At 43.3% G+C, this 13,796-nt stretch overlaps 1 protein-coding gene across 1 annotated transcript in view; it reads right to left on the bottom strand.

Annotated features, from left to right (window-relative positions):
• SLC25A48 (solute carrier family 25 member 48) overlaps positions 1-13,796 on the bottom strand; it is a 117,272-nt gene that overhangs the window by 57,254 nt on the left and 46,222 nt on the right. Inside the window, exon 5 of the mRNA XM_077266098.1 lies at positions 6,391-6,648. Within this exon, the coding sequence (XP_077122213.1) occupies positions 6,391-6,648 (258 nt within the window). The remainder of the gene's footprint in view (positions 1-6,390; positions 6,649-13,796) is intronic.

The raw sequence follows: 13,796 nt of genomic DNA, 5'->3' as shown, positions 1-13,796 counted from the left end.
CTTCGGTGACGTCACGGTGACGTCGCGGCTTGTGATTGGCCGCGCGACCAATCACAAGCCGCGACGTCACCGCGACGTCACCGCAAGGTCCTGGAAGGCTGATTCTAAGGAAGGAAGGTTCCCGGTTAGTACCAGGGCCCGTCAGAGGGTAAGTATAGCGATATTTTTTATTTTAATTCTTTATTTTACACTTAAATCTGAATTCCGATACCAATTCCCGATATCTTAAACATATCGGGAATCGGTATCGGAATTCCGATTCCAGATTCAGAAGATCGCCGACTTCATGGCCGACCCCACACAGGGGTCGGGTCGGGTTTCATGAAACCCGACTTTGCCAAAAGTCGGCGACTTCTGAAAATTGCCGACCCGTTTCGCTCAACCCTAATTGAGACCACTGAATAGTGTCTTCCAGATGAAGCAATTGTTAAAAGAATTGAAAAAGATCCTTTATCTGCAGACAAACGGCGCCCAGTTACTATTGGGTTGTTATCAAGGTTGTTCGGAGTTTTGGAAGGAGTATGTTCATCTAAATTTGCAATTTTGAATTAGTGTCCGTTAACACGTTTTCTCCTTTTGGGATTTTTTTGGAAGACATTGTTTTAGAGCATAGCAGTATTAAAATCTGTATTCATAAATCGAAGACTGACCAATTGGGAAGGGGGACGTGGTTACCTCTATCTGCGATCAATTGTATTACATGCCAGGTCCACTGCTTGCTCGACAATCTCGCTGTTAGAACATTTTATACAGGTCCCCTTTATATTCATTTGCATGATTCCTTTGTGACTAAGTTGCAATTTAATTTGATCTTTAACCCCTTTCTGACCTCGGACGGGATAGTACGTCCGAGGTCAGATCCCCTGCTTTGATGCAGGGCTCCGCGGTGAGCCCACATCAAAGCCGGGACATGTCAGCTGTTTTGTACAGCTGATATATGCCCGCAATAGCGGCGGGTGAAATCGCGATTCACCCGCCGCTATTAAGTAGTAAAATGCCGCTGTCAAACGCAGACAGCGGCATTTAACCGGCGCTTAAGTCCGGGAGGCCGGAAATGACGGCATCGCTGACCCCCGTCACATGATTGGGGGTCAGTGATGCTTCAGAATAGTAACCATAGAGGTCCTTGAGACCTCTATGGTTACTGATCCCCAGCAGCTGTGAGCGCCACCCTGTGGTCGGCGCTCACAGCACACCTGCATTTCTGCTACATAGCAGCGAACATCAGATCGCTGCTATGTAGCAGAGCCGATCGAGTGGTGCCTGCTTCTAGCCTCCTATGGAGGCTATTGAAGCATGGCAAAAGTAAAAAAAAAGTAAAAAAAAAATGTGAAAAAAAAAAATATATAAAAGTTTAAAGCACCCCCCTTTCGCCCCATTCAAAATAAATCAATAAAAAAATAATGAAACCTACACATATTTGGTATCAGAATCGCCCGATCTATCAATAAAAGAAAGCATTAACCTGATCGCTAAACGGCGTAACGAGAAAACAATTTGAAACGCCAGAATTACGTTTTTTTGGTCGCCGCGACATTGCATTAAAATGCAATAATGGGCGATCAAAAGAACATATCTGCACCGAAATGGTATCATTAAAAACGCCAGCTCGGCGTGCAAATAATAAGCTCTCAAGCAACCCCAGATCATGAAAAATGGAGGCGCAATTTTTTTTTTTTTAGCAAAGTTTGGAATTTTTTTTCACCACTTAGATAAAAAATAACCTAGTCATGTTAGGTGTCTATGAACTCGTACTGACCTGGAGAATCATAATGGCAGGTCAGTTTTAGCATTTAGTGAACCTAGCAAAAAAGCTAAACAAAAAACCAGTGTGGGATTGCACTTTTTTTGCAATTTCACCGCACTTGGAATTTTTTTCCCGTTTTCTAGTACATGACATGGTAAAACCAATGATTTATTTCAAAAGTACAACTCGTCCCACAAAAAATAAGCCCCCACATGGCCAAATTGACGGAATAATAAAAAAAAAGTTATGGCTCTGGGAAGGAGGGGAGTGAAAAACGAACACGGAAAAACGGAAAATCCCAAGGTCATGAAGGGGTTAAAAAATCTCTGCAGATGTTAAATCTGGGACATTGCAAGTTTTCTTCTCATTCTTTCAGAATTGGGGCAGTGACTGAAGCTACGAGATTAGGTTTGAGTGAAGACGCTGTTAAAGAACTTGGCAGCTGGGAATCGGACAGATTTACTACTTATGTTAGACAGCAGTTGATTTTAATGTAATCTTTCCCTTAGGTCTTGGAAAAAGATGTGTTTGGATTATTGGTCACTCCTTTATACATTAGGCGGAGAAAAGAGCTCGGGTGCTTATTAGCTACTGTAAGTCGAGCAAATCGTAACGCTTGGATGCTTGACCCTAACGAGTATAATGGAAGTCAATGGGAAATTCAAGCATTTTTCTAGCACCCCTACCCCCAGAGGTCTGGAGGGGGTCTAAAAATTGCTGAAAATGATGGAAACTCTGCTGAAATTGCATGGCAACAGAATGGGGAAGATCCCTGTAAGCATATTTGAATCCCCTGGAAATAAATAAGAGAAAAAAATGCTCCTCCACACCTTCAGCTATGTTCACACGCAGTGTTTTTGCTTTTTCTTTTTGCATGTTTGCATTGCTTTCAATGGTGAAAGAAACATTCAACAGGAAATGTACATTCATCATTTTACTACCTTATCTGGCCATGTGGTGTGGGAGACATTATCAGACACATCCTGTTTAATTTATGAAAGAAGGACTCTTAGGCTGTGTGCACACGTAGCAGATTTTTTGCGTTTTTTTCGCTATAAAAATGCTATAAAACCGCGAAAAAAACGCTAACATTAAGCATCCTATGTAACAGAATGCAATCCGCATTTTTTGTGCACATGCTGCATTTTTTTCCTGAGCGGAATCGCAATCCAGAAAAAAACGCAGCATGTTCATTAAAATTGCGGAATTGCGGCGATTCTGCACACATAGGAGTGCATTGATCTGCTTACTTCCCACACGGGGCTGTGCACACCATGCGGGAAGTAAGCAGATCAAGTGCGGTTGGTACCCAGGGTGGAGGAGAGGAGACTCTCCTCCACGGACTGGGCACCATATAAATGGTAAAAAATAAAAGAATTAAAATAAAAAATTGCGATATACTCACCCTCTGGCGGCCCGACCTCCTCAACGGCTTCTGTGGTGTGTGTGAAGGACCTGCGATGACGTCACGGTCACATGACCCGCGGTCACGTGACCGCTACGTCAATGGAAGGTCCTGAACACACAGCATTAGGAACGGACGCCGCTGAGGTGAGTATAACCTTTTTTTTAATTTTTTTATTATTTTTTACATTCTGCCTTTTACTATAGATGCTGCATAGGCAGCATCTATAGTAAAAAGTTGGTCACACTTGTCAAACACTATGTTTGACAAGTGTGACCAACCTGTCAAACAGTTTTCCAAGCGATGCTACAGATTGCTTGGAAAACGCTAGCATTCTGCAAGCTAATTATGCTTGCAAAACGCTAGTTTTCTGCGGGTATATGCATGCTAATTCTGCATGCGATATACCTGCGGCAGGAGGCGCAGAATTGCCGCGGAAATTTCCGCTGCAATTCTGCTACGTGTGAGCTTAGCCTGAAAGTAACATTTTTTTTTCAAGGCCAAAACGTGGCCATCACTATCTGTAGAGGTTCATTAGGCTGACCTTACTATTGTTAGAGGGCCAGCAGGTGGTCTTCACTATTGTCAGACGGACATAAGCCAGCCCTCACTCTAATTTTGCAGGGCCAGCAGCCAGCCCTCACTAAGCATTTTCTGAGGGCCACCTGACGACTACTGCAATACAATTTATCCATCTGAGGTGGACACATTTTCTTTTTCGTATTAATACTGTAAAGTTTGAAACTTGGAGGGCCAGCAGGCAGCCTTCACAATTTATAGAGGGACTGTGGGCAGCCCCCATTATTTTTAGAGGACCAGAAGAAATCTTAAGGACAGATGAGGCCAAGATAGTTTTTTGGTAAAACACATTAGTCTACTGTAAATGGAATGAGGCCTAAAAGTAAAAGAACACAGTAGTTACAGTCAAATATGGTGGAGGTTCAAAAAATTGTAGGTGTTGTTTTCCTGCCTCTGGCCCTGTGTGCCTTGACTATGTGCAAGGCATCATGAAAATTCCCAAAGGCATTTTTTTTTCAGGGCCAGTAGGCGGCCATCACTGTTTGTAGAGGGCCATCAGGTGGCCCTTACTATTGTTAGAGGGCCAGCAGCTAGCCCTCACTAAGCATTTTTTGGAGGGCCAGCATAGCAGTCAATTGCTACAGCAATAAAATGTATCCATCGGAGGTAGGCAAATTTTCTTTTTCATACTATAGATAGCAAGGAAAATCCCAGTACGTAGCCAACGGTCCCGTATGGAGATTCTCATAGATGTTATATATAAATGTCTGCTTTTTTGAGGTAATAAAAAATTACAGGACAACGCAATTTACACTTAGTTTCTACTGCACTTAGATCGCGGGCGGCGTTGTTCCCTTTTTTTTCCCCTATCCTCAGGGTTGTTTGGATTCTTTTTCATACTAATAATGTAATGTTTGAAACTTGCTGGGCCAGCAGGCAGCCTTCACAATTCATAGAGGTCCAGCAGGTGGCCCCGACTGTTTTTAGAGGGCCCACAGGAGTTTTATGGACAGATGAGACCAAGATAAAACCAAGATAGAGATTTTTGATAAAGACCATCATTCTACTGTTTACTGTAAATGGAAAGAGGCCTACAAATAAAAGAACACAGCAGTTACAGTCAAATATGGTGGCAGTTCACTTAATCCTCACCCTGATCCCCCTTCCTCTCACCATGTTCGTCCCGCTGAATAGGAGGCGCATGCTCAGATTGAGAACTCAGCAATGAGATCTCTTCCCGAGATCTCGGCACCCGAGATATCATTGCCGAGATCTCAATCTGAGCATGCGACACCCCCGACGGTCATTTTCCCGGAGACCACCGCATCACAGTAATGGATGTGTGGGGGGGCTCTGGCCTTTCACAAAAAGCCAGCGGAGCCCCCACACCACAGAGCACCACCGAACCTGCTGCACCAGCCTGGGATGGGATTTACCGGAGGCCACCGCATCACAGTAATGGATGTGCGGGAGCTCCGGGCTTTCAGAAAATGTTGGCGGAGCCCTCGCACCACGAGCACTGCCGAACCTGCTGCACCAGTCTGAGATGGGAGTCATAGAACTGGACCACCGAACACCTCCTGTAACCACGCTCCACCAGCGCTGCCGATCCCCCTGGTAAGCTAAATTTGGACTGTAAGACGGACCACCATTTAGCACATTATTTTTTTTTCCCTATTTTCCTTCTGAAAATTTGGGGTGCGTTTTAAGGTCCGGTGTGTCTTATAGTCCGAAAAATACGGTATTTTCTTCTGTTCTTCGGCAGACGATGCCCTCCTGGATTTGTTTGAAATAAATGCATGCAAGAACTGCAACACTACTATATTAACCAGACATAATGATTAAAAAATGGTGATAAATAAAACCCCTCAGAAGTTTCTTTAAGTATGTATACATTTAGTCTAAGCATAGACCCAGTCCATCACCTTCCTTTATAACTTTCATGTTTTGGTATTATTTATCCCGTGGCTGAGGTTGACTCAGATAGGGTCTGTTCTGTTTGTTTTTCTTTTTTGGTAATATTTTTCCAATTAATAAAGTTATATTACAGGAAAGAGGGGAGGCAGGGGCAAAAACTGAGGACAAGGATGAATTCTCACCGCCATACAATAAGAGAAAAAAGAATGGATCTACCTGTGGCAATACATTTTTGTCTCCCCAATCATAGCATTATGGACATTAAATTACTTGTATTAAAAGGTAACTTCAAATCTCAAAGAGACAGAAGAATATGGGAATATAAACTGATGACGACCTTTGCCAGTCTTAGTGCAGGAATGAATGTGTCGCATGGATTTATGTCTTTTTACATCAACTAAGGAACTAAGGAACTTGCCCCTCAGACCATGTGAGGTGATCACAACAGAACCAGACCCCAATCAGAGGACAATAAAACATTCCTTATCTAAGAACTGGTCCAATATTTATGGACATAACTGTTTATCACTCATGGTAATTCTGCTTCATGTCACCTGTCTTATCCATGTTTTTTTTTGTTTATTTGTTTTAGTCTATGCCTGATGAAGAGGCCTGAGTAGTCTCGAAAGCTTGCAATTTGTTACCATCTTTTCAGTTAGCCATTAAAAGGTATCAACTACTAAGGACTCTCAATTCTAAATATTTTTCTAAAGTTATATTAATAATTATAATAGATTTTTTTTACAATTTTCAGCCTAAATGTAACAATGTTTCCTAAATAGCCAGTATTTTTGTTACATACCTGCAATGCCACCTGCCAGCCACACGGACAAAGCACTCGGCGTTGTGTGGCAATCTAATTTCAGCCACTCAGATAAATAAATGTAAGGTATGAAGTACATGCAATATCCTGGAATGTCCCTCAGAAGCATTGCTCCTGCTCCACGATACATCCCCAAAAGACCTTCTTTCCTCAAAATACAATTCACACAGTGCACTGGACCTTTGTAGGTTGCTTGATAATGTCGCAGGGATGTATTTTGAGTCAGAGACATGACATCTGTAAAAATAATAGATAAGTGTAAGTGGAATGAAATATTCACTGAGACTTCAATTCTCCTTGTAATAACATTCTGATGTATTTTTTCCTAGATATTTGAATTATTAAAATTTTCAAATGAAAACTGTTTCAGGAAACTCTCCTTTTTGTGAACTTGTTTTTCCTGAAGAGGTTTTGAATTATGTGCACATTGTGTTTTTTTTTTTGCTGAGCTTTTGGAGCTCAAGTGAGCAAAAAATTCCAACTTTTTGAAGAGTTTTGTGGGTTTTTTTAGAACTATTTTGGAGAGTGTCCTCTAAGGTTCTGTTTCCAAAACTTCTAAATGAACTCATCATGCAGATAGCTTAGAGTAATGGCGTTCAAACTGTGGCTTGGGATGACTAATAATAAGGCCCAACACAGATTTTCAGTGGGCCTCAATGTTTAAATGCATAGTGGGTCATTTGCCCAATTATTCCACCCGACCGGTCTTTTAGTTTTTGTAAAAACTGTGCGCTCTGCACTGAAAGCGTCTGCCACACACAGCATACTGTCAATTTCAAGACGTCATTTGTGAGTTAGCACCTTTGTAGAGCCATAGTTCTGCACCTCCAGGATCTGAGTGAGTCTATATACAGTAGTCTACTAACTCCTATCGTAATGAATAAACAGCAGTCTCAGTGTATATTATGTGATGTACATATATAGCAGGCTCAATGTATCCTATGTGATGTATATACAGCAGTGTCAGTGTTTCCTTTGTGAAGTACTGTATATTCAGTTTCAATGTATCCTATGATGTATACAGCAGTTTCATGTCTTCTTTGTAATGTACTCAACAGTTTTAGTGTATCCTATGTGATGTATACAGCAGTCTCATGTATACTATGTAATGTATATACACCAGTCTCAGTGTATCCTATGTTATGTATATAATGCAGTCTCAGTGCTTCCTAAGATACATATAGCAATCTAATTTCTCCTATGTAATATATATAGAGCAGAGTCTGTTTATCCTGAGATGTGTAGAGCAGCGTAAGTGTCTTCTATGTGATGTAAATCCAACAGTCTCATGTCTCCTATGTGATGTAGATACTGAAGTCTCAGTGTCTCCTATGCAATTCATATACAGCAGTGTATCCAATGTGATGTACATTGTTGTGAATTCTGCTCTTGGGCTCCCTCCGGTGGTTGTTAGTGGTAGTGCAGTTGCCTTGGGGTTGTAATCCAGGGCAGGTGTTTCTGCTGATTGCAGCTTTACTAGGTATTTAGGTTTGCAGGATCCATTACTCCTGGCCAGTTGTCCATTGTTCTTGGAGGGATTGCATCTCTCTCTGGTTCCTCATGCTCTGCTGCCAATTCAGCTAAGATAAGTGTCTGGTTTTTGTCTCTGTGCACACATGCAGTGTGCTTTGTAATTCAGTGCAATTCATTGTGTTTTTGTCCAGCTTAGACTTTGTTTAGGATTTTTCAGTCATGCTGGATTCTCAGGAGTTGCAGATATACTTGCTATGTCTTTAGTTAGATGTAGTATATTTGTATTTTCTGCTGTGGATATTTTTAGGATTTTAATACTGACCGCTTAGAGTTCTGTCCTATCCTTTTCTATTTAGCTAGAAGTGCCTCTATTGCTAAATTCTGTTTTTCTGCCTGCGTGTGTCTTTCCTCTTATACTCACAGTCAATATTTGTGGGGAGCTGCCTATCCTTTGGGGCTCTGCTCTGAGGCAAGATAGAATTCCCATTTCCACCTATAGGGGTATTTAGTCCTCCGGCTGTGTCGAGGTGTCTAGGACGGGTTAGGCACACCCCACGGCTACTTCTAGTTGCGGTGTCAGTTTAGGGTTTGCGGTCAGTACAGATACCACTTACTCCTGAGAAAGTCTCTCATGCGGCTCCTAGGTCACCGGATCATAACAGTACAACTAGCCAACAATGAGTTAAATGCATATCAGAAGAAGGGAAGAAAGGTGTTGAGCCATTTATTTTTCTGTAGCCTGTTTTTTCTTTCCTTCCCTCTTTTCCTCTGGGTGACTGAGGAAACTTGTGCTTGCATGGATGTTCAGGGATTAGTTTCTCGTGTAGACCAGCTTGCTGCTAGGGTACAGGGTATTTCGGATTATATTGTTCAGACTCCGCCTTTAGAGCCTAGGATTCCTACTCCTGATTTGTTTTTTGGGGACAGGTCCAAATTTTTGAGTTTTAAGAACAACTGTAAACTGTTTTTTGCTCTGAAACCTCGTTACTCTGGTGATCCCATTCAGCAGGTTAAAATTGTCATCTCCCTGTTACGTGGCGACCCTCAGGATTGGGCATTTTCACTGGAATCTGGGAATCCGGCCTTGCTTAATGTAGACGCCTTTTTTCAGGCTCTGGGATTATTATATGATGAACCAAATTCTGTAGATCAAGCGGAGAAGACCTTGCTGGCCCTGTCTCAGGGTCAAGAAGCGGCAGAATTGTATTGTCAGAAATTTAGAAACTGGTCTGTGCTGACTAAATGGAATGATGATGCTTTGGCTGCAATTTTCAGAAAGGGTCTTTCTGAATCTGTTAAAGATGTTATGGTCGGGTTTCCCAAGCCTGTTGGTCTGAGTGATTCTATGTCTCTGGCCATTCAGATTGATCGGCGCTTGCGGGAGCGCAGAGCTGTGCGCGCTGTGGCGTTGTCTTCAGAGCAGATGCCTTAGCCTATGCAGTGTGATAGGATTCTGTCTAGAATGGAACAACAAGGATTCAGACGTCAGAATAGGTTGTGTTTTTTTTGTGGCGATGCTTCTCATGTCATTTCAGTCTCCCCTAAGCGTACAAAGAGAATCGCTAGTTCAGTTACCATCAGTACTGTACAACCTAAATTTCTGTTATCTGTGACCTTGATCTGCTCGTTGTCATCATTTTCTGTCATGGCGTTTGTGGATTCAGGCGCCGTTTTGAATTTAATGGACTTTGAATTTGCCAGGCGTTGTGGTTTCCCCTTGCAGTCTTTACAGAACCCTATTCCTTTAAGGGGCATTGATGCTACACCTTTGGCTAAAAATAAACCCCAGTTTTGGACACAGGTGACCATGTGCATGGCGCCAGCCCATCAGGAAGATTGTCGTTTTCTGGTGTTGCATAATTTGCATGATGCTATTGTGCTGGGTTTTCCATGGTTGCGGATACATAATCCTGTGTTGGATTGGAAGTCTATGTCTATGACTAGTTGGGGTTGTCAGGGGGTTCATAGTGACGTTCCTTTGATGTCAATCTCCTCTTCCACCTCTTCTGAGGTTCCAGAGTTTTTGTCTGATTTTTAGGATGTATTCGATGAGCCCAAGTCCAGTTCCCTTCCACCGCATAGGGACTGTGATTGTGCTATTGACTTGATTCCAGGCTGTAAGTTTCCCAAGGGCCGACATTTCAACCTGTCTGTGCCGGAACATACCGCCATGCGGAGTTATGTTAAGGAGTCTTTGGAGAAGGGGCATATTCGGCCATCTTCTTCACCGTTGGGAGTGGGATTTTTTTTGTTGCTAAGAAGGATGGCTCCTTGAGACCCTGTATTGATTATCGCCTCTTGAATAAGATCACGGTCAAGTTTCAATACCCTTTGCCTTTGCTTTCCGATTTGTTTGCCAGGATTAAGGGGGCTAGTTGGTTTACTAAGATTGACCTTCGGGGGGCATATAATCTTGTTCGTATTAAGCAGGGTGATGAATGGAAAACTGCATTTAATACGCCCGAAGGCCATTTTGAATACCTTGTGATGCCATTCGGACTCTCTAATGCTCCATCTGTCTTTCAGTCCTTCATGCATGATATCTTCCGGAATTATCTTGATAAATTCATGATTGTATATTTGAATGATATCTTGATTTTTTACGATGATTGGGAGTCTCATGTGAAACAGGTCAGGATGGTATTTCAGATCCTTCGTGATAATGCTTTGTTTGTGAAGGGGTCTAAGTGTCTCTTTGGAGTGCAGAAGGTTTCTTTTTTGGGCTTCATTTTTTCTCCCTCATCTATAGAGATGGATCCGGTTAAGGTGCAGGCCATTCATGATTGGATTCAGCCCACATCCTTGAAGAGCCTTCAGAAATTTTTGGGCTTTGCTAATCTTTATCGCCGTTTCATTGCTAACTTCTCCAGTGTGGTTAAACCCCTGACCGATTTGACGAAGAAAGGCGCTGATGTAGCGAATTGGTCCTCTGTGGCTGTCTCTGCCTTTCCGGAGCTTAAACGCCGATTCACTTCTGCCCCGGTGTTGCGTCAGCCAGATGTTTCTCTTCCGTTTCAGGTTGAGGTTGACGCTTCTTAGATTGGGGCAGGGGCCGTTTTGTCTCAGAGGAATTCTGTTGGTTCCTTGATGAAACCGTGTGCCTTCTTTTCTTGTAAGTTTTCGCCTGCTGAAAGCAATTATGATGTCGGCAATCGGGAGTTGTTGGCTATGAAGTGGGCGTTTGAGGAATGGCGACATTGGCTTGAGGGAGCCAAGCACCATATTGTGGTCTTGACTGATCATAAAAATCTGATTTACCTCGAGTCTGCCAAGCGGCTGAATCCTAGACAGGCTCGATGGTCCTTGTTTTTCTCCCGTTTTGATTTCGTGGTCTCGTATCTCCTGGGTTCTAAAAATATTAAGGCTGATGCCCTCTCTAGGAGTTTTTTGCCTGATTCTCCTGAGGTACTGGAACCGGTCGGCATTCTGAATGAAGTGGTGGTCCTTTCGGCCATTTCCCCTGATTTGCGACGGGTTCTGCAGGAATTTCAGGCTGACAAACCTGACCGCTGTCCAGTGGGCAACCTGTTTGTTCCTGACAGATGGACTAGTAGAGTGATTTCTGAGGTTCATTGTTCTGTGTTGGCAGGCCATCCTGGTATTTTTGGTACCAGAGATTTGGTTGGTAGGTCCTTTTGGTGGCCTTCTTTGTCGCGTGATGTGGTTCTTTTGTGCAGTCCTGTGGGACTTGTGCGCGGGCCAAGCCTTGTTGTTCCCGTGCTAGCGAGTTGCTTTTGCCTTTGCCGGTCCCTGAGAGGCCCTGGACGCATATTTCTATGGATTTTATTTCAGATCTTCCGGTTTCCCAGAGGATGTCGGTTATCTGGGTGGTTTGTGACCGGTTCTCTAAGATGGTTCATTTGGTGCATTTGCCTAAATTGCCTTCCTCTTCTGATTTGGTTCCGTTGTTTTTCCAGCATGTGGTTCGTTTGCATGGTATTCCGGAGAATATTGTGTCCAACAGAGGTTCCCAGTTTGTTTCTAGGTTTTGGTGGGCCTTTTGTGCTAGGCTGGGCATTGATTTGTCTTTTTCTTCCGCATTTCATCCGCAGACAAATGGCCAGCCCGAGCGAACTAATCAGACTTTGGAAACTTATTTGAGATGCTTTGTGTCTGCTGATCAGGATGATTGGGTGGCTTTCTTGCCATTGGCCGAGTTCGCCCTTAATAATCGGGCTAGTTCGGCTACCTTGGTTTCGCCCTTCTTTTGTAATTTTGATTTTCATCCTCGTTTTTCTTCGGGGCAGGTTGAGCCTTCTGATTGTCCTGGTGTGGATTCTGTGGTTGACAGGTTGCAGCAGATTTGGGCTCATGTGGTGGACAATTTGGTGTTGTCTCAGGAGGAGGCTCAGCGTTTTGCTAACCGTCGTCGGTGTGTTGGTTCCCGGCTTCGGGTTGGGGATTTGGTCTGGTTGTCTTCCCGTCATGTTCCTATGAAGGTTTCTTCCCCTAAGTTTAAGCCTCGGTTTATTGGTCCTTATAGGATTTCTGAGATCATCAATCCGGTGTCTTTTCGTTTGGCCCTTCCGGCCTCTTTTGCCATCCATAATGTTTTCCATAGATCTTTATTGCGGAAATATGTGGTGCCCATTGTTCCCTCTGTTGATCTTCCTGCTCCTGTGTTGGTTGATGGAGAGTTGGAGTATGTGGTTGAGAAGATTTTGGATTCTCGCCTTTCGAGGCGGAGGCTTCAGTACCTTGTCAAATGGAAGGGTTATGGCCAGGAAGATAATTCTTGGGTTTTTGCCTCTGATGTCCATGCTTCTGATTTGGTCCGTGCCTTTCATCTGGCTCGTCCTGATCGGCCTGGGGGCTCTGGTGAGGGTTTGGTGACCCCTCTTCAAGGGGGGGTACTGTTGTGAATTCTGCTCTCGGGCTCCCTCCGGTGGTTGTTAGTGGTAGTGCAGTTGCCTTGGGGTTGTAATCCAGGGCAGGTGTTTCTGCTGATTGCAGCTTTACTAGGTATTTAGGTTTGCAGGATCCATTACTCCTGGCCAGTTGTCCATTGTTCTTGGAGGGATTGCATCTCTCTCTGGTTCCTCATGCTCTGCTGCCAATTCAGCTAAGATAAGTGTCTGGTTTTTGTCTCTGTGCACACATGCAGTGTGCTTTGTAATTCAGTGCAATTCATTGTGTTTTAAATAACTCTACTGCATGACAGATCAATCTGAACCCAATTCCAAACAGTAATGTCCTCAAACGGGCAGTTATTACATCACATAGTCAAATAATATGGCCAGCATATAAAGCCCGAACAATATATTACTAACCTATGAAAAGGTAATCAAAACCGGCATGGTGGCCTCTATTTACACAGGCAGAAAATGCTGATAAAGGTATCTGAGACCCGGAACAACCAGCCAAGGAGGACCAGTGTGGAGGCAAAATATCATACAATGCAATAGAAGAGTATATTACCTTGTGCTTATGGTGTCCCCTCACCCCGACACCATAAGCACAAGGAAATATATTGCATTGTATGATATTTTGCATCCACACTGGTCCTCTTCGTCTTCTTGCATATAATTATGTGGGATTAGTTGGTATATTGTTGTGAAGTGCCCTGGGTTAAGAAAAGACATATGTTGAACTAATTGACAGAAAGCTAGTTAACTGGGATGCACAAGATAAGCGATAACCTCCTGCTGATAAAATACTGATTTTATTGAAAAAGCAACACTTAGCCCAGTAAGTGACACATCATTGGAATCAGGAGCTTTTAGTTGAAATCCTATGATTCCATGGGAGCTTAGAAATAATGGTGGATGCATCCTTCTGTCCGATGCTGGGACGGGTGGCGCCTGCGCAGTGTGGCATCAAAGTCAGAGCGTGTGCATAGCACCAGAGTCAGCATGTTTGCATACCGAACTACGGCACCATTTTATTTAAGATGCTGTGTGTGCAAATTCGTA

This window comes from Ranitomeya variabilis, chromosome 5 (genome assembly GCF_051348905.1).
Source record: "Ranitomeya variabilis isolate aRanVar5 chromosome 5, aRanVar5.hap1, whole genome shotgun sequence".
In the NCBI taxonomy this organism is placed as follows: domain Eukaryota; kingdom Metazoa; phylum Chordata; class Amphibia; order Anura; family Dendrobatidae; genus Ranitomeya; species Ranitomeya variabilis.
This window is presented reverse-complemented; position numbering and strand designations above follow the sequence as displayed.